Raw genomic sequence first — 19,484 nt, 5'->3', positions numbered from 1 at the left:
AACAATAAATGCTGGAGAGGGTGTGGAGAAAAGGGAACCCTCTTGCCCTGTTGGTGGGAATGTAAATTGATACAGCCACTATGGAGAACAATATGGAGGGTCCTTAAAAAACTAAAAATAGAACTACCATATGACCCAGCAATCCCACTATTGGGCATATACCCTGAGAAAACCATAATTCAAAAAAAGTCGTATACCACAATATTCATTGCAGCTCTATTTACAATAGCCAGGACATGGAAGCAACCTAAGTGTCCATCAACAGATGAATGGATAAAGAAGATGTGGCACATATATACAATGGAATATTACTCAGCCATAAAAAGAAACGAAATTGAGTTATTTGCAGTGAGGTGGATGGATCTAGAGTCTGTCATACAGACTGAAGTAAGTCAGAAAGAGAAAAACAAATACCATATGCTAACACATATATATGGAATCTAAAAAAAAAAAAAAAAGATCATGAAGAACCTAGGGGCAGGATGGGAATAAAGATGCAGACCTACTAGAGAATGGACTTGAGGACACGGGGAGGGGGAAGGGTAAGCTGGGACAAAGTGAGAGAGTGGCATTTACATATATACACTACCAAATGTAAAACTGATAGCTAGTGGGAAGAAGCCACATAGCACAGGGAGATCAGCTTCGTGCTTTGTGACCATCTAGAGGGGTGGGAGGGAGCGAGACACAAGAGGGAAGAGATATGCGGATATATGTATATGTATAGCTGATTCACTTTGTTATAAAGCAGAAACTAACACACCATTGTAAAGCAATTATACTCCAATAAAGATGTTAAAAAAAATAAAATAAAATAAAATTGAAAAAAGAAAAAATGGTGCACCACAACATTCACACACCAGCTGGTGAAAAGATGGCAAGGAGAAAAGGAGCATACTCCTTCTCTCAAAGGACCTGACTCCAAAGTTGTTCACTCACTCTACTCACATCCCCTTCACCAGAATCTAGCTACATGGCCACACCTAGCCACAAAGGAAAATGAGAAATGTTCTTTCATTGTTTGGCTGTATTAGTTATCCATTGCATCATAACCAGCCACTCCAAAACACAGTGGATTGAAACATCCACAATTTATGATTTCTCACAGTTCTGGGAAGTGACAATCTGGGCAGTTCTTTTGTTGGACTTGCCTGTGGCTGCAGTTGTTGGATGGTTGGACTGGGCTGGAAGGTCCAATATGGCCTCATGCATGCGGTTGTGCTGGCTGTCGGCTGGGGGCCTCAGTTGTCTCATTCTCCAATAGGCTAGCTGGGTCTCAGCACAGTGGTCTCAGGAGTCTGAGAGGTTGAGCACAGAAGCTGCAGTGCTTCTGACGGTCTAGGCCCAGGAACTTGCACAATAGCCCTTCTACCACATTCTATTGGTCAAAGCAAAGCACAAGAGCAACCCAGATTCCAGAGGGTAGAGAGGAAGACCCCACCACTTGATGGGAGCAGCAGCAATGTCACATTGCAAGGGAGTGGGATGCAGGGAGACACAATTCATCGAGGGTCATAACTATTAATATAACAATATAACAATCTTCCACGGTGTCCCAGATAAGAACCTATTACTAAGTAAGAAAAGAAGGGTGGAGACTGCAGAGATTTGTTTATTCTGAACCCCAAAAAGTAAAAACAAGGACAGACTTTCCTGGGTTTATCTGCTTCTCACCAGAGATCTATGGCCCTGTTTATTAGTAACTTTGTGATCATGCTAGGGTAATTTGTCACTAGAAATAATTTACTTTTTAACCTATCATAAAGCTCCTATCTGACTGAATTCAACACAAGTTTCCAGTGCAAAGAGGCCGATGTGGACTCTGAGCCTTGACTGCCCATCCAAGGACAGGTGCCTGCAAGTACAGAGGCCCTCTCCCTTCTGGGTCACTTAAGGACATCTGGAGATCTTGAGGTCTTTTGTCTTTCAACTTAAGGAAGAAGAAAATGGATTTTTAATGGATTTTGAAGTCAGAAGAAGAAATCATGTAGAACAATTTCAAGTGACATGTGTTGCAACACCCCCAAAGATACAAAGGGCCATTGTCTTATCAGTCATCCTTTGATGACATCTAATTGCACTTTGAATAAAACTCAAACTCCTCACTCTAGCTTACAGAGCACATATGCCCAAGCTCCTGCCCACTCTGCTAGCCCCACATGTGCTGCCCTCTGACTGGAAGACTCTTGCCCCTACTTGAGTCAGGGGTCGCCTCCCCTAGGACACTTCCCTCACCTGCCCTCCTTCCTATCACATCTGGAGCAGATGTCCATCTAAGCCATGATTTTCCTGTATCTCGATGAACTGCATGCAATTGCCATTTTTGTCAACAAATGTGTCAGCGATTTCATATGGTTCACCTGATATTATAACAGCTAAACAACAGCCACTCTCTCCCCACTACCTCCCTAGTGCCTGCTACAGGCCATTCCTCTGAGGCCGTCGGGACAGTAAAAGAGAAAAGCTTTGGAGCCAGACAGAAACAGGTTTGAATCCCAGCTCCATCTCCTCTTTATCTGTATGACCTCAGGCAATTGAGATGATCTCTCTAAGTCTCAGCTTCCTCATAAGTGAAATTCAGACATCAGTAAATAGCAAGAGATGGCCACTTAGCAGGACTGATGTGAGCATTAGGATGGGTGCTAAGGGCAGAGTCGTGGGTATTGCACTGGCAAAGGTTGGGAGATGGGCAGTGGGAGAACTCCCCAGAGGAGGGAGGGCTACCTAGAAACAGCTATCAAAACTTCATCTGTACTCACTCTTCATAGCAAGTGCTGTTGGTACCCTGCCTGGATCCCTGCGGGCCTTGCCAGGGGCTATGCTCACCTGGCAGACTTCCAACTGGCAGCATCTGTAGCCCTTTCTCTGGCCACCAGAGCCGCTCTGCCTACATTCAGGGCCGGCCAGAGGTGCCAGGGAATTAGCACTTCCTTCCCCACAAAGAGCAACCCTCAGCCAATAACTATGTGGAATTGGTGTATCCATACGCCAGCTCCTTCTCTGCTCGGGTGGGAAGTGTCAAGGTGTGTGTTCTACTTTGCGTCCCAGACCTCCCCGGTGGGGTTACACTCCAGGAGCTCATAATGGTCCCTCTGTTGATAATATATCCTTTACTGGCTGCCTTTCCCTCCCCAGCTCACGTCCCTCCCCCACTGATATTTCCTGGAGTCTCTCCTAAATAAGTTTCTTTCACTCAAATTCTTCTCTTGGGGTTGCTTCTGGCAGAATTCAGACTTCCAGGAATGTATCCTATAAATTATCTTACACATGTGCAAAAACGACATATATTCAATTTATTAATTCACCATTGTTTGTCATTGTGAGAAGCTAGAAATAATATATCGGAGGGAGACAAGGACGTTAGGATCCACCCACACAGTGGAACATGGTGCACTATATAAAAGAATGAAAAAGTACTTTATGTCTTGATATAAAACAATGTCTGAGCCATATTAATGAAGAAAGCAAGATGCAGAACAGTATAAACAATGCATGCTGCCATTTGTGCACAAAAGCTTGTGTGTGTGTGTGTGTGTGTGTGTGTGTGTGTGTGTGTGTGTGTGTTTGCATATGCCTAGAATCTTTGTGAAGGAGACCCCCAAACGCATAACCTGGACTACCCTTTACAAGAGACCTAAATGGCTGGCAGACCAGGATGGAAGGGAAACTTCATCACACACCCTTGCGTGTCTTTTGATTTTGATACTACGGACCTGTTCATCCATTCAAAAAATAAAAATAGCATTAAAATAATAAAGTGAATACATAAAGGGAGGTGCACCATTGCACACTGGACACATCAGCTCTAGTGTGGAATGGGTTGGACAGGTTCCTGCTGGCTTGTCCAGGTAGGCTCAGGCCCAGCTGCATGGGCTCCTGCTGGCCTGCGGGCTCACACACAAAAGGAGGTCTCACTTCCTATAGCTGGGGGAGGATTTCTTGCACTTCCCTTTGTGTTCACCCACAAAAGCTGCCATCACTTCTGTCCCCGAGGAAGAACCAATGGCACCTCCACCCACACACAAGGAAGCCCAAGCAACTCCCTTCTGCCTGAGATTTGTGCGGAAGGCACTTGTCCTCATGCGAGAGAGATCTGAGCCACACACACAATTCACACTCGTGCACGCGCACGCGCACACACACACACACACACACACACAGGAATGGAAACCCAAGCAGGTTGCTCCTGAGTGAGACATCACCGCCCTGGTCTCCCAACAGATGTGTCCATCCAGCAGCCTGGGGACCCGCTCACTCTTCGGTCCGACCACATCCTGTTTGCTGCAGGGAAGGCCACTCAGCAAGGAGTGGGGAAGGAGCTGCTGTTACTGGGGGGAGGCAGTTTCAGGACCAGCTTCAGTTATCATGTCCTTGTACTGTCGTTTGAAGAAGCCAAGCTGTGGAGGCAGAGGCAGGGGAGTAAGGGCACCAAGGCCAGGAGGGCGAGTGAAGGCCATGCAGGCCAGGCTGGGAGACAGCGGGACCAAGAGATGCAAAGAATAACGTGGAGGAGTGCAGAATAGATCTGGGGAAAGTGGGACAGGGAGGGGGATGGCATCACTATTGAGAAAGAAAAGAGGGAAAGAAATCTAAAATATAATAATAAGTACTCTTTATATAGTGTTTACTCTGTACCAGAGACCATTCTAAGTGCTCTAGAGATACGAACCCAAAGACCTCCACAGAATGGGTATTTATAGTCTCATTTTACAGCTGAAGAAACTGAGGCTCTGTGAGCTGCCCGAGGCACAGCTGGGAGCTGAACCCAGGAAGGCGCTGCTGAGTGAGAAGCCGCTGGGGTGGGGGGAGGGGAGGGGCAGGAAGAGGGCCCCGGGGGAGTTACCTTGTACAGGCCGGCAGTGACCAGGGCCAGGAGCACCAGCCCCCCAACCGAGCTGCCCACGATCAGCGGGACAGGGTTATGTACTTCGTAAGGCTCCACCTTGGTCTCTGTCTGGAGCAGGGAGAGGGGGAGGGGGGGCATCAGGGGAGAAAGACTCTGGATTTCTGGGGGTTCCCCAGTCAGAACTTGTGTGCTCCCCGAACCCCATGACTAAATCCCCTGTGCCCCCTAACCCCAGCCCTCACTCCTCCTCCCCAGCCTCCTCTCTCTCTCTCTCTCCCACAAGCCCAGCCTCCTCTCCTGCCTCCAGCGGTCCCTCTGTGTCCGAGACAGATACCTGGGCCCTCACAAACGCGCCCTGTCCTGGGAGCAGGGCAAACTCCGAATCATCAAACAAGATCTCCGCAGTGCTCACAACCTGAAGGTGGTTATGCAAAGTCTGTGGGAGAGAGAGGATGGGAGCTGGACCCATTGGCCCTGGAGGATCTCATCTGTGCCCAGCCGAGCCTCAGGTACCCACCTACCTTGATATACCAGTCAAATGTGAGGTTGCCCTTGAGGGTGACCTTGAATTCTTCTTGGACGCCAAAGGACGGGATGTCACACTGAATTCTCTGGCAGACAGCGATGGAGCAGTTCTGGGGAAGGGAGGAGGGGAGAGAGGTGAGCAGGAAAGCTGGATGCAGGCCACATCCCATGCACTCAGCCGGCAGATGAGAGCCGGTACTGGGCCCAGGTGAGGGGGCAGTGCGGAGTCTGCGTGCAGCCCGAGGCTGAGGCTGGGCTTAGTCTCACCAGCAGTGGGGTCTTCTTAAGCTCCCCCAGGAAGTCAGAGCGACGAGGGTCACTCTTGTTGGTGTGGCATCTACTGGAGAGGTTCTGAGGAAAGAGGGACACTGTGAGGACGGATTGAAGCGAGGGCTCCTGGGTCCACCCTCCGGGAGGTGAGAAAACCGAGGTCCAAGAGAGGATCAGAAATGGCTCCAAAACCCAACAGAGGAAACAGAAGTGATTTTAGGAAAGACCAGGGCTGTGGAGAGAGGAGCTGGGCCCAATCCTCAGGCCCAGCTGTGCTTACCTGGGAGAAGGTGACGTGGAGCTGGTCCCACACAGTCACCTGGTTCAGCTGGATGGGGACCAAGAAGACCACACTGATGGGGAGCTTCCTCCCTCCCAGGTTGTTGAACTGCGTGGGGGGGGGAGGGGCAGATATCAGGGTTCTGGCCTTTCTGCCCCCACCAGCAACTAGAATCAGACTCCCCACTCCCGACAGCCCAGTACTGAATCAGGCCTCACAGACCCAAGCATCCTGCCTCTTGATGCTTTCTGAGAGACAGGAGAGCACAGGGGTTAAACACCCATTCCAGAACCAGACAGGCTGGTCGGAAGCAGTGGCTCTTCCACTCACTAGGGGTGAGACTGTGGGCATGTTCTGTTAGCCTCTCTGAGCCCCAGTTTCTTCATCTATAAACTGGGGGAGACAACAGTACCTCTGTTACAGGGTCATTGCGAAGATAAAATGAGTTAATACGTGTGTGTATACACATACGGATGCACGTGGTGATGTGTGTGGATTCACAGCAAGCTCAGAACAGAGCCTGGCCCAAAGCAGGCACCTCGTGCATGTTTCCCATCATATATTTTTTTGGCCACGTGGCATGCGGGATCCTAGTTCCCCGACCAAGGATCAAACCCGTGCCCACTGCATTGGAAGGCAAAGTCTTAACCACTGGACCACCAGGGAAGTCCCTCCTACCATTCTTTCTGTGTTCCCATCATCTCGATTTCCCTCCCCAGGCTCCTTCTCAGCTCCCCACCTGATACTGATGCTCTATAATGTGGCTGGTCTTCTCTGAGGCTGTGAAGTTGAGATATTTGGTCGAGACCTCAAGGCTGATGGGAGAAAGAAGAAGGGGCAGGAGGTGACAGAACATCAGGGGAGTCCTGGGAGGGGTTCTTGGGCTAAGTGTGTAAAGGGGTGAACAGGCACGCAGGTTACGCAGCCCTGAGAGGGTGCGAGCGGGATGGTGTGCAGGGGCAGTGTGGGTGGGACCTGCAGCATGTGCCAGTTTGAGCCCCTCACACACACACGTACACGTGCACGTACAGACACACACGTGTGCACACATATCCTCAGACTCACTCACAGGCACACGTGCACAGACTCGTGCACACAGATACTCAATGCGCCATGTCCAGCCCAGTGGTGAAGGCAGAACTAAAAGCCCCAGCAGCCAGTACCTGGTGACCACCATGTAGACAGCGTATTTCACAGGCAGCTGCAGCTGGAATTCGGTTTTGTTGTTCCCAGGTATGTTGTTCTCACTGAAGGGAAACAGAGAGCTCTGGTCAGCTCTTGAGAATTGAGAATCAGCCTTTCCTTCTCCTTCTTCCTCTCCCTCACCCTCCATCACCAACCAACCACCAAGTCCTGTCCTCTCAGCATCTTAAACGCTGTCCTCTAAATCCAACAGAGGAAACAGAGATTGTAGGAAAGATCAGGGCTGCCCCTGTGTAGCCCAGGCCCATCCCTACTCACCAGGATGGATGCCTGCAGAAGGATGTCTTCTTCTCACTGGTCCCCTGAATTCAAAATGACTCCCACCCCAATCTCCCCCGCTCCTGGAGAGTGATCTTTCTAGCATGCAAAGGTGATCACGTCACTCCCAAGTTAAACTGCAAGTTCCCTAAGAGCACTCATCATGTCATTTCATGACACGGCCTATATCTAACCAACTCCTTCAATCCTGCCTCCTGTGCTCAAACTCAGCCTGACCTTTGCAGTCTCCGGGCTTTGCTTGGTCCACACTTCCTTCTCTCTGTCTTCATGCCCAGCCTCAATTCATGCCTTTGCTTGGCTAACTCACAGCCTGAATGTATAGTCTTCTCTGAACACCAATCTCCCAAGAAGACTGGACATCATTCATTTCATACTGTATCATAATCATCGGCTTTCCTGTCTGTCTTTGCCCCTAAATTATAACCTCTGTGAGGGCAAGAATCACAGCTGTCTTGTCCATCACTGTTCCACCAGCACAGGGGGCCATGCCTGGAACGTGGTGGGTGCTCAGTTGGTGTTTGTTGAGTAAACAAATGAACTGAAGGGAGAACCAGTGGGGAGAGGGCAATGGTCCACCCTGAACAGGGGTGCCGGGGGCTGGGGCCTCAAAATGGAGGAGGCCAGGCATAGCGCACCTGGTCACATTGGCCTTGAGAAGTAGTTTGTTTCCAAAGAAAGCATCAGGGTTCACGTCAAATGTGATATTGAAGGTGATCTGGAGTTGGAGAAAGAAGAGACAGTGACAAGAGTAAGAGAGAAGGAACAACCCAAATGTCCATCAGCTGAAGAATGGGTAAATAAAATGGGGCACATCCGTACAACAGAATATTATTCAGCAGTAGAAAGAATCTGAGTATTAATACATCCTGCAACATGGATGATCCTTGAAAGCATGATGCTCAGTCAAAGAAGCAATCCTATTATATGATTCCATTTATATGAAATATCCAGAATAGGTGAATCTCAAGACAGCAAATAGAGTAGTGGTTGCCTAGGGCTGGGAGAGATGGGATGACACAGGCTGATGGCTAAGGGGAGCAGGGTCTTTTCTTGGGGTAATAAAATACACTAACATTGATCATGGTGATGGATGCACAACACTGTGAACATTGCAAAAGCCACTGGATTGTATACTTGAAGTGGGTGAATTGTGTGGTAGATGAATTTTATCTCAATGAAGCTGTTTTTCAAAAAAAAGAAACATCTACTTTTAAAAGAAAGAAGAGAATTCCCTGGCGGTCCATTGGTTAGGACTCCATGCATTTTCACTGCCGAGGGCGCAGGTTCAATATCTGGCCAGGAAACTAAGATCCCACAAGCCATGCAGTGCAGCAAAGAAGAAGAAGGAGGAGAAGGAGAAGGAGGAGAAGAAGTAGAAATAGCAGAAGAAGGAGGAGGAGAAGAAGGAGAAGAAGAAGGAGGAGAAGGGGAAGGAGAAGAGGAAGGAGAAGGAGGAGAAGAAGAAGGAGAAGAAGAAGAAGAAGGAGAAGGAGAAGGGGAAGAAGAAGAGGAAGAAGAAGAAGAAGAAAAAGAAGAAGAAGAAGAAGAAGAAGAAGAAGAAGAAGAAGAAGAAGAAGAAGAAGAAGGGGAAGAAGAAGAAGAAGAAGAGGAAGAAGAAGAAGAAGAAGAAAAAGGAAGAGGAGGAGGAAAGAAGAAGAAGAAGAAAAAGAAGAACTAGGGAAGAATTCAGAGGAAGACAAAGGAGAAAAAGGGAGGAGGAGCCAACAGCCTGACCTCTGAGTTCTCTAGGAAGATGGGGTGGTTTATGCTGCAGCTGGTGCTCTTCAAGGTCCCAGACCCTTCAGTGGAGACGTCAGACTCACAGATCAGGCGCCAGAACCGCTGTGAGCGCTGGTTCTGGAAGGCAAGGGAGGCAGAGGTGATGATGTCAAACACCAGCCATGGGGGCAGGGAACGCAAAGTCAGATGGAGCCTAAGAAGGGTTTGGCTACCTGGGCGCCTGACACCCTCCGATAGGACAAGCCAGATGGGTAGAAGAAGGTGACCTGTGTTCTGTAGGAGTCCTCGCCCTGGTTTCTCACAGTCAGCGTCACGTTTAAGTCCCGGGAACCACCCACCACCAGGGTGTCCAGGCTGTGGTGGGAACAAGCCATGCCATGAGATGCTGAGTGCTTTCCTGCAGCGGGTCTGCTCCGGCGGGAAGGAGGCACGGACACTCGGAGAGAGAAGACAGTGCACAAGGCAGCCACACAAACACACCTCTGAGGCAGCTGCTCTGCGCCAGGCTCCCCTGGGGGCCAGGAGAAGAACAGAGCAGCAGGTCATGGTGCAGGTCTGGGTGTAAAAATGAGGACAGGAAACTCACCTCATAAAACTGAAGGTGATGCTGAGGTCATCCTGGCAAATGCTGTCATTGCCACAATTCTTCTCAAAGGGAAACTGCCAAAACAGAGTATGAGAAAAATGAAAGGAAATCATGAAAAGAGGTGAAATGAAACAGTAAAATGAAATCTTGAAATAAAATTATGTGAAATGAAATAAAATGAGCTTCAACAACCTTGGCCTCTGGTCCCTTCCACACCCCTGCAGGACTCCAGCTCCCAGACTCACCGAGGCTGTGAAGAGTGTCGGAGCATCTACAGCCAGCACTGGCCGGAGGTTCCCAAAAGAGGACAAGGGCTTTCCCACCAGAGAGAAGTTGAGGCGCAGGGCAATGGGGGTCAGTGAGTCCTCTACACAATCCTGAGAGACAGTGGGGTTTTGGTGGTCTGCCCTCCTCAACATCCCAAGCCCGCCCCATGCTTGGAGGACCCAGGAGTATGGTCACCCTCTGCTCACCAGTAACTGGAGCTTCAGGGTCTCACATTTCTGACTCAGCCCCAACGTCACTATATGTCTGAGAGTTTTGTTCTTTGTCTCTTCAAAGATGGCCTGGGAATGTGGGCGACCTGGGTCCAGAGCCAGGTCATATGTGATGGTGCTCTGGGTATCTCCTGAAGGGGCAGGGTAGAATGGTGGTGAGGAGCCTGGGTTTGGAGTCAGACTGGCAGCAGGTGGAGGCCCAGCTCCTCTGCTCTCCAGCTATCTGAATTTGGACATGTTAGCTGAGCTCTCTGAGGGCCTCAATTCCTTATTTTTAAATTGAAGATATTGGACCTTCCCAATAGTGAAAACAAAATAGTGCCTACAGAGCATTTAGCATAGTGTCTGCCACACAGTAACTGCTCAATAAATAGTAGCTATTCTGTCACATACTGGAAAATTAAGTATATTTTTTCTGGCTGCTTTTAACTTTTATTCTGTCTTTGGCCTTCAGCAGTTTGTGCCTTGGGATGGTACAATGTCTAATGTTATCTTTCTTTGATTTGGTAGAGAATCTTTTTTTTTTTTTTTTTTTGGCCACATGGCATATGGGATTTTAGTTCCCCAACCAGGGATCAAACCCACGCCCCCTGCATTGGAAGCAGGGAGTCTTAACCACCAGACGGCCAGGGAAGTTCCTAATTTGGTAGAGAATCTTGATGGTTTTCATCAATTTTAGAAAATTCTTTACCACCATTTCTTTTTTTTTTTTAATTTTTATTTTATATTGGAGTATAGTTGATTAACAGTGTTGCGTTAGTTTCAGGTGCACAGCAAAGTGATTCAATTATACATATACATGTATCTATTCTTTTTCACATTCTTTTACCATTTAGGTTTAACTCTTGCTTCTTTCTTATTCTGTCTCTCTCTCTCCCTTCTTTTTGGAATTCCAATTACATGTTTTTTAGATCTTTCACCATGTCCCATATGTCTCCTATGGTTTATTTTTCATCCTTTTTTCTCTCTGTGTGTTCAGCTGGATACTTGCAATTTACTTACCTTCCAGTTCACTAATTCTCTGTTCTACTTTTTTAAAATATAAGTATAGTTGATTTACAATATTGTGTTAGTTTCAGGTGTACAGCAAAGTGATTCAGTTATACATATATTTTTTCAGATTCTTTTCCATTATAGGTTATACAAGATATTGAATATAGTTCCCTGTGCTATACAGTAAATCCTTGCTGTTTATCTATTTTATATATAGTAGTATATATCTGTTTGTTCTGCTTCTAATCTACTATTAAATCTATCTATTGAATTCTCAATTTCATTCAGTGTATTTTTCAGGGCTAGTGTTTCCATTTAACTCTATTTCATGAATTCCAGGTTTTTTATGAAGTTCTCCATCATTTCCTATTTTTTCTCGAAGATATTAATTTTAGTTATCTTTTAAATTCTTATCTGATAATTCTAATTGCTGAATCACCTATGGGTCTATTTCTATTGTCTATTGTTTCTCTTGGTTTGCTGGTTTCAATGGACATTGTCCCAGTAGAAGGACCAAGGTGTTTTTTAAGGTCCCTCTCAAATCTCTGCTTCCCCAACATGGGGAAGCTGCTAGATTTCTGTTCAACTCTTGAGCTCTCCAGTTGCTGTCTTCCACTGAGTTTCTAAGAGTATTGATCTGGACATGCATGGCTTAAAAGTCAGCCAATGACTTACAGGAAATTTCTATGTAGATTCTGGGACACCTTCTCTGTAATTCTCTAGTCTCCAAGACTTTGCTCTCAATTTCTAGCCATGCTGGCTGCCCGAAATTCTGACTGCTATCTCCTCAGTCCGGTAAGATTACTGCTAGAAACCAATTTTATCCCCTCCCCCTGTTTCTCTCTAGAACCATCATTACTCTTCCTCACCCTAAGCACAGTGCCACTCTTTGAGAATAGAGACAAGGAAGGAAGTCAAGTTAGTTGTGATAAAATGCATATCTGAATGCTTTGTGAGTTTGTGTTTAGCTTCATCAGCTCAACCTCCCCTTTAAACGAGTTATCTCTCAGTTTAAAAAAAAGACCTGGTTAGTTCACAGGGGCCCTTCATTCTCTGGAGAACTGAGAGTGTAAAGGAGTGCCACATGCTTACTTCTTTAGGGGTGTTTGCTGGGCCTCCCCACCCACCCCCCCAGCAGGGGAACCACTTGCTCACTCCACCCAAGCTTGAAGAAGGCTATCGGAGCCTGTGAGAACTTTACTCTGGGCCACCCATCCATGTCCCCAGTCGTTTAACCTCTTGAGACTTACTCACCCAGCCTCACCTTCTCCCAGCCTGTCCCGTGTGTTCTTGCGGACACGGAGGCAGACTCTGACCTCCCCAGCGATCTGGCCTTTCACCACCCGCTCACGACACTCATACACATCCCTTGCCACTTCCCTGGGTGTGAACTCCATGGTCGCCTCAACTTTCAGCACCGGCTGGGACCTGTGGGGGGACACCAGAGGGCCCTCAGGGGCCTTCGTACAGCAAAGCCACTCCTTAAAAAGAAGATACCTGGGAGACTTCCCTGGTGGTGCAGTGGTTGAGAATCTGGCTGCCAAGGCAGGGGACACGGGTTCGAGCCCTGGTCCGGGAAGATCCCACATGCCCGGGAGCAACTAAACCCATGCACCACAACTACTGAGCCTGTGCTCTAGAGCTCGTGAGCCACAACTACTGAGCTCACGTGCTACAACTACTGAAGTCTGCGTGCCTAGAGCCCACAAGCCACAACTACTGAGCCCGCATGCTGCAACTACTGAAACCCGCACGCCTAGAGCCCATGCTCCGCAACAAGAGAAGCCACCATGATGAGAAGCCCGCGCACCGCAATGAAGAGTAACCCCCGCATGCCGCAACTAGAGAAAGCCCGAGCAACAACGAAGGCCTAATGCAGCCTAAATAAATATTTTTTTAATTATTAAAAATAAAAAGAAGTACATATGTTAAGAAAAAGAAGATACCTGGTGTGCTCTCACCTGAGCAGCAGCACGTGCCCCTGAGCCCCTACAGCCAGGTCCACCAGTCCATCCACTGTGAGGTCCTGGCCCCCGCTCAGTGACTGCCCAAAATACTGGAGCCTCGGAGAGAACTGGGAGCCTGTGATCCGCTGAGGGTAGAAAAGAGGAGGAGAGAACGGGGTGGGAAAGAATAGGGAAGAGTGTAACTCAGTCTCCTGGGATGACCCAAGGAGAGATTGTCTGGGCTCCACTCAAGTCATATCTCCCACACCTTCTCAAGGAATTAGGGTAACTATTAAGCTTTAGACCACAACCTTGAGATGATAGCCAAGTGTCCATCAATTACTGGGTTTTCCAGGGAAAACAAAAAGTTTCACAGGAAAGAAGTGATATAGTATACTATTTGACTCAGTTGAATCTCTTTTACATGGTCAGGAAAATGCAAACACTGAACATAGATCTAAGCAAAATTATCATATAAATTTAAGGAATGGGGGGGTGGGATGGGAGGCGTGTGAATATGTGGCAAAAGGGGCCTGAAAGAGAGCTCAGTCCTCACCTCCCATAGTGGGAAGTCAATGCGAAAACAAAAATCAAGAAGCAGCAAAATAATTGTGTCCTCGGGAAGTATGGAGAATCATTGAAAGAGCTGAAAGTGGTTTCCTCAGGGGAGGGAAAATGAAGAGGAAATCACAGTGTGGGTGTGGAAATTGTTGCTTTTCATAATAAGCTGTTAAGAACAATTTTGACTCTTTAATCTATGTGCAAAAGTAACACTGAAAGGATAACAGCCAAATATATTAAGAAATTTTAAAAGTGATTTTGTCACGAACTTAATGCCACTGAAGTGTACACATAAAAGTGGTTAAGATGGTGAGTTTTAGGTCATGGATATTTTACTGCCATTTTTTTTAAGTGAATTTATCAACTAGAAAGAAGAATGAGGAAGTGTGGGATGTTGGAAATGTGCTATATCTTAATCTGGGTGGTGCTTACTCGAGTTCACAGATAGGAAAATTCATCACTTGAGATTTGTGTGTTTACTGCACGTACATTACACTGCAAATTTTTTTGAGAAAAAGTTAGCGTATTCCGTTGGAAGGATGCTTTGTTTTGAAATTATATAATATGGTAGTTGGGAGAGCCACAGCAGTTTTGCTCGTCTGCATATTGATCACCCTAGCCCCAGTCATAGGAAAAGAGCAAGTAAAAAATGCAAACAGTAGAGCAATAGTATTGCACGACCCTTTTTGCATTTGTTTTTTAATTCCAAAGTCTGTGGGGTGGGAGTGGGTGTATGGGGGTTGTGGGTGGGTGAGAGCAGGTATGTAGGTGTGGGTGAGGGTGGGTGAGTGTGTGGACCCTCCCCTTACCTTGTTTTCCTTTCCAGGTGCAGATAAGGGGAGGGTGTTAAGACTTTCACTGTTGGTTTTTTTCTTCTTTTTTTCTTATTATTTTACAAACCCTTGTGTGGAGGGCTGACTTTCAATAGATCGCAGCAAGGGAGCTGCTCTGCTACATACGAAACCCCGACCCAGAAGCAGGTTGTCTACGAATGGTTTAGCACCAGGTTCCCCACGAACGTGCGGTGCGTGACGGGCGAGGGGGCGGCCGCCTTTCCAGCAGCACCCCGTGTCCCAGGACGAAGGGCTCTCCGCACCGGACCCCGGTCCCAACGCGCGGCGGGGATGGCGGGGGGGACCGGCTATCCGAGGCCAACCGAGGCTTCCGCGGCGCTGCCGCATCGTTCCGCCTGGGCGGGATGCTGACTTAGAGGCGTTCAGTCATAATCCCACAGATGGTAGCTTCGCCCCATTGGCTCCTCAGCCAAGCACATACACCAAATGTCTGAACCTGCGGTACTGTTTACTTTAGATTTTTTAATTTGTACAAGCATGTAAAGCTTTTGTAATAAAAGTGAAGTAAAACCAGAGCCTTCAAATCCCATTTACACAGAGAAACAACAGGTGCCAATGAAAAGAGGCATATTATAATATTCACACAATTGTGGAAAGAGGCTCCGTGACACAGAGGGAAGAATGTAAGGCAGTAGTGCTTAGCCCAGGCTGCAACTCCAGAGCGTGTGAAAAATACTAGGGCCTATGTAGTGTACTATTCCATACACTAGAATGGGCAAAACTCATCTGTGGTGGAAAATAATTGGAACGGTAGCTTCCTCTGGGAGGGAATGGGGTCAGAAATTGACTGGATGGGGGCGGGAGGGAACTTTCTAGAGTGACGATTATGTTCAGCATCTTGATAGGATTGTGGATTATATTTTTCAAAATTCTTTGACTGGCTAAAGATTTGTGCTTTTCCTGTCTGTACATTTGATCTTAAAAATAACAGTAAGCATATTTGAATATTTTGAATTCTAGTTGATGATATACACGCTGAGGTATTTAGGGGCGAAGTTGGACTGGTGTTGCAAATTACTTTGAATTGCACTAGAAAAAGTAACGATGAACTTGATGGACAGGTAGAAAAAGGATGGAGATGTGATAAAGTAAATCTAGTAAAATATTCATCGTAGATTTTAGCTCATAAATATACAGATGTCCACTGGACAAGTCTTTCAACTTTGCAGTTAACTTTGAAATTTTTCTAAATACAATGTTGAAAAAACTCTACTGATGCCTGGGGCCCTGACCCCAGACCAATTAAATCAGAACCCCTACTGGCAGGGCCCAGGCACCTGTTTTTTAAGACCTTCAGGTGATTTGGATGTGTGGGTAGGGTTGAACCTCTAGGGTGAGGGATTTGGCAGGAGTGATGAGGAGACAGAGAAAGGACAGAAGAAAAATGTGAGGCTGGAAAAAAAAACAGAGACCAGAAGCCAGCAGACTGGATGGCCTCGGCGGGCTGTGATGGGAGACTGCCAGACCGTGGGGGTCCCTCCAGACAGTGGGCTTCATCCAGCAGGAAACAGGGAGCCAGTTTAGAGAGGAAACCAGTTGTGGTGACCCGCATTTCAAGTGACCAACCATCAGGATCAGCTACATAATTTGCAGGACCCAGTGGGGAGAAAAAAATGTAGGACTCCTTGTTCAAAAGTTGTTAAGAGTTTCAAGATGGCCAGAGCAGAGCCTTAATCTAAGCACAGCGCCGTTCTGAGACAGGAGCCCCGTGTAACTGCACAAGTCACAAGCCCATGAAGCATGCAGTCCTGGAAGGGTGACCAACCATAGGCCTTCCTGAGCTGTGAGACTTTCAGTGCTAAAACCGAGACAGATGTGGGCAAACCGGGTCTGCTGGTAATCCTACCAAGACTGAGATTCGGAGGAAAGGAATGTCTACATCCTAACACTTCCACCTCAGCGTTCATCACCTCTGAGCCTTCATCTTCTCGTCTGTAAAGTGGGAGTGATGATGGCCCTGTGCACCTCCTCTAGTTGTGGTAAGAATGAATCTTTTCTGTGAAGTATGTGTTATTTTTGAAGCTTCCGAAAAGGACTACTGGGAGAACTGATCTGGCAGCTGTCGGAATATTGAATTAGAAAGGGACAGATTGGCAAAGAGGCTACAGTTATAACAAAAATAGTGACCGGGCCTCACCTGGCTGTGGGCGGGGCTGATGCCCAGTCCCGAGGTTCCGTGAAACAGGTAGACAGCACCCCGGTTCTCCTGCTCTCCCGGGGCCCCAATGGCCACGTCCGTCAGCCTGTCCCCATTCACATCCCCCAGCACCGTCAGAGCTGCCCCAAAGCGGGCCCAGAGGTGGCCTTGCTCCCCTCGCAGGACAGCACCACACTGCCACTTAGCCCTCTGCAGAACAAAAACAGTGTCAGGGCTCAACCCAGGCGACCCCTCCACACCCAGACCCCACCCAGCCCGGGTCTCATCAGCCACTCACCCCCCGGGGAAAGGGGCACACGGACACCTGCCCCCCCCGGCTCTGCTCATAGTAATGGGGGGCCCCGATGAGGACCAGGTCGGAGCTGCCATCTCTGTTCACGTCCACGGAGCTGAGGGAGGCCCCGAAGTAGGAGCCGATCTGAAAGAGATAAGGCCAAGATCACATACCTCTTTCCACCTAAAGCAGAGCACGGGGATTTTTCTCCCTGTGAAGAAAAATCATGCCTGCTGAGGAAAGCCCTTTGGAGCGGATGTGGTTCTCTCTCTGTTTCATGATCAATCCTTGTTTGAATGTACTGCCAGTTAGAGGAGTATATGGTAGAGTTGACAGGTAGTGAGGATCTACCCCAAATGGTGTTCCAGGGAGATGATTAAGGTAGCGAAGAAGTTGGATTTGAAAATACAGAAAGAAAAGCCTGGAAGACCAGACAGGATATCCTTTCAATATATTGCAAGTCTTTAGGGAGGTAAGTCAAATTTGGCAGTCTGGCTAACAAGGAATCAACTGGCTTAGATGAAAAACAACTATTGCCACAGGAATTTTTTTGCATGATATTGAGAAATAATGTCTACCTTTTAAAAGAATCTTAAAAGTATGTTCAAAAAAACACCAAAATATGTTCAATGTAAATAGGTAGAATTCATCCATAGGAATCATCCATTTAGTCATTCTTTCATTCAACAAACAAGGGTTTTCTATTTGCTAAGCGTGAGGCTGGGTAGTGGAGACAGTGCCTTCCAAGGCTCTAGGTGCAGCAGGGTGGAATAGTAACAGATAAAAGGGAGATGTATATGGAAATTTCAAGCTTCTGGGGCAAGTCCTAGGGAGGAAAGTGCAGAGGACGTCAAGACATGACTCACTACAGTCTGATTTCTGCCCCACACACCACTGAGGGAGGCCTCCCAATGGTCCAGTAAAGGCATTTAAGCTTCATCCTAAAGTCAACAGGATTTTTTTGTTTTTAGGTCAAGTTTATTAGGGTATAATTTCCATACAAAAAAATTCAGACTTTTTAGTTTAGTTTTATGAGTTTTGACAAATACATAAATTCGTGTAACTGCCACGATGGTCAAGATTCAGAACACTTTCATCACCCCCAAAATATTCCCTTATGCTGTAATCAACCTCTTCCCTCAGTCACCAGCCCCTGACAACCACTGATCTGTTTTTGTCCCTATAGTTTTGCCTTTTCCAGAATGTTATATAAATGGAACCATACAGTATGTAGCCTTTTGGGTCTGGCTTCTTTCAACTAGAGTAAGCATTTAGGATTCATCCAAGTTTTTGCGTGTATCAGTAATCCGTTCCCTTTTATTTCTGACTAGTATTCCATTGTATGGATGTACCACAGTTTGTTTATCCATTCCCCAGTTGAGGGATATTCAGGTTGTTTCTAACTTTTGGCAGTTACGAATAGAGCTACTAGAAACATTCATATACAGGTTTTCCAGTGAACGTCTATTTTTATTTCTCCTGGGTAAATATCTGAGTGTTATGGCAACTGCATATTGAACTTTGTAAGATACTGAAAACTGTTTTCCAAAGCAGCCATGCCATTTTCCATTCCAACAGCAATGTCTGAGAGTTTTAGTTGCTACACATCCTTGCCAGGACTTGATACTGCCAATTTACTTCCTTTTTTATGTTAACCATACTAATCGGTGTGCAGTTGTATCTCATTGTGGTTTTATTTTGCATTTCCGTAATGATTTAATGACATGGGACATGTTTTCATGTGCTTATTTGCCATTTACATATCTTCTTTGGTGAAGTGTCTGTTCAAATACTCTGCTTATTTTTGAATTGGATTGTTTGACTTCTTATTCTCGAGTTTTGAAATCCTTTATATATTCTGGATTAAGTCCTTTGTCAGATATGTAATTTTTTAAAAAAGAAGTAAAATTTGTGAATATTTTCTCCCAGTCTGTAGCTTATCTGTTCATTCTCTTAATGAAGAGAGCAAAACTTTCCATTCTGTTGAAATCTTAGTTATCAATTTTTTCTTTATGGACCATGCTTTTAGTGTTATATCTAAGAATTCTTTGCCTAACACAAGGTCACAAAAATTTTATCCTATGTTTTCTCCCACAAGTATAGTAGTTTTAGATTTTACATTTAGCTCTATGATCGATTTAAATTAATCTTAACATGGTTGAATTGACAAGATATGGGTAAGGATTTTGTTTTGTTTTGTTACCATGGATGTTCAATTGTTCCAGCACCACTGAACTCTCCATTGAATTGTCTTTGTGCCTTTATTGAAAATCAATGTGTCAGGCTTATACTTCAGGCCTATTCTGTTCCACTGATCTTCATGTCTATCCTTTTGTCAATGCCACGCTGTCCTGCTTCCTGTAACTTTATAGAAAGCCTAAAAATCACATAGTGTATGAATCTTCCACTAAATACCTAATGGTATTTACCTAAGATCCTTTTCAAAACTGTTTTGGATATTTTACTTTCTTT

General features: G+C 46.5%; 1 protein-coding gene and 1 pseudogene across 4 annotated transcripts in view; one reads left to right on the top strand and one right to left on the bottom strand.

Moving 5' to 3' along the window:
- Positions 1-3,277: 3,277 nt before the first annotated feature.
- ITGAM (integrin subunit alpha M) overlaps positions 3,278-19,484 on the bottom strand; it is a 37,836-nt gene continuing 21,629 nt past the window's right edge. For 2 of the 3 annotated variants that reach the window (XM_082358534.1, XM_082358536.1), the window contains 18 exons: positions 17,016-17,156; positions 16,718-16,927; positions 13,181-13,311; positions 12,484-12,647; positions 10,203-10,357; positions 9,975-10,106; positions 9,730-9,803; positions 9,356-9,497; positions 9,138-9,260; positions 8,039-8,118; positions 7,085-7,168; positions 6,661-6,736; positions 5,922-6,029; positions 5,639-5,722; positions 5,368-5,481; positions 5,181-5,282; positions 4,844-4,954; positions 3,278-4,525 (listed from right to left, as the gene is read on the bottom strand). In XM_082358534.1, the coding sequence (XP_082214660.1) occupies positions 4,364-4,525; positions 4,844-4,954; positions 5,181-5,282; positions 5,368-5,481; positions 5,639-5,722; positions 5,922-6,029; positions 6,661-6,736; positions 7,085-7,168; positions 8,039-8,118; positions 9,138-9,260; positions 9,356-9,497; positions 9,730-9,803; positions 9,975-10,106; positions 10,203-10,357; positions 12,484-12,647; positions 13,181-13,311; positions 16,718-16,927; positions 17,016-17,156 (2,193 nt within the window). In that variant the 3' untranslated portion in view covers positions 3,278-4,363. The remainder of the gene's footprint in view (positions 4,526-4,843; positions 4,955-5,180; positions 5,283-5,367; positions 5,482-5,638; positions 5,723-5,921; positions 6,030-6,660; positions 6,737-7,084; positions 7,169-8,038; positions 8,119-9,137; positions 9,261-9,355; positions 9,498-9,729; positions 9,804-9,974; positions 10,107-10,202; positions 10,358-12,483; positions 12,648-13,180; positions 13,312-16,717; positions 16,928-17,015; positions 17,157-19,484) is intronic. The other variant, XM_082358535.1, reaches the window with a different exon arrangement.
- On the top strand, positions 8,193-9,194 carry LOC309614238 (annotated as a pseudogene). Its single transcript has 2 exons — positions 8,193-8,196; positions 8,731-9,194. The product of its transcript is annotated as an uncharacterized misc_RNA (transcript).

This window comes from Balaenoptera borealis (assembly GCF_965194805.1).
Source record: "Balaenoptera borealis genome assembly, chromosome: 16".
NCBI classification, from domain to species: Eukaryota; Metazoa; Chordata; class Mammalia; order Artiodactyla; family Balaenopteridae; genus Balaenoptera; species Balaenoptera borealis.
The sequence above is the reverse complement of the archived record's forward strand: the minus strand, read 5'-3'. Positions and strand labels throughout refer to the sequence as shown.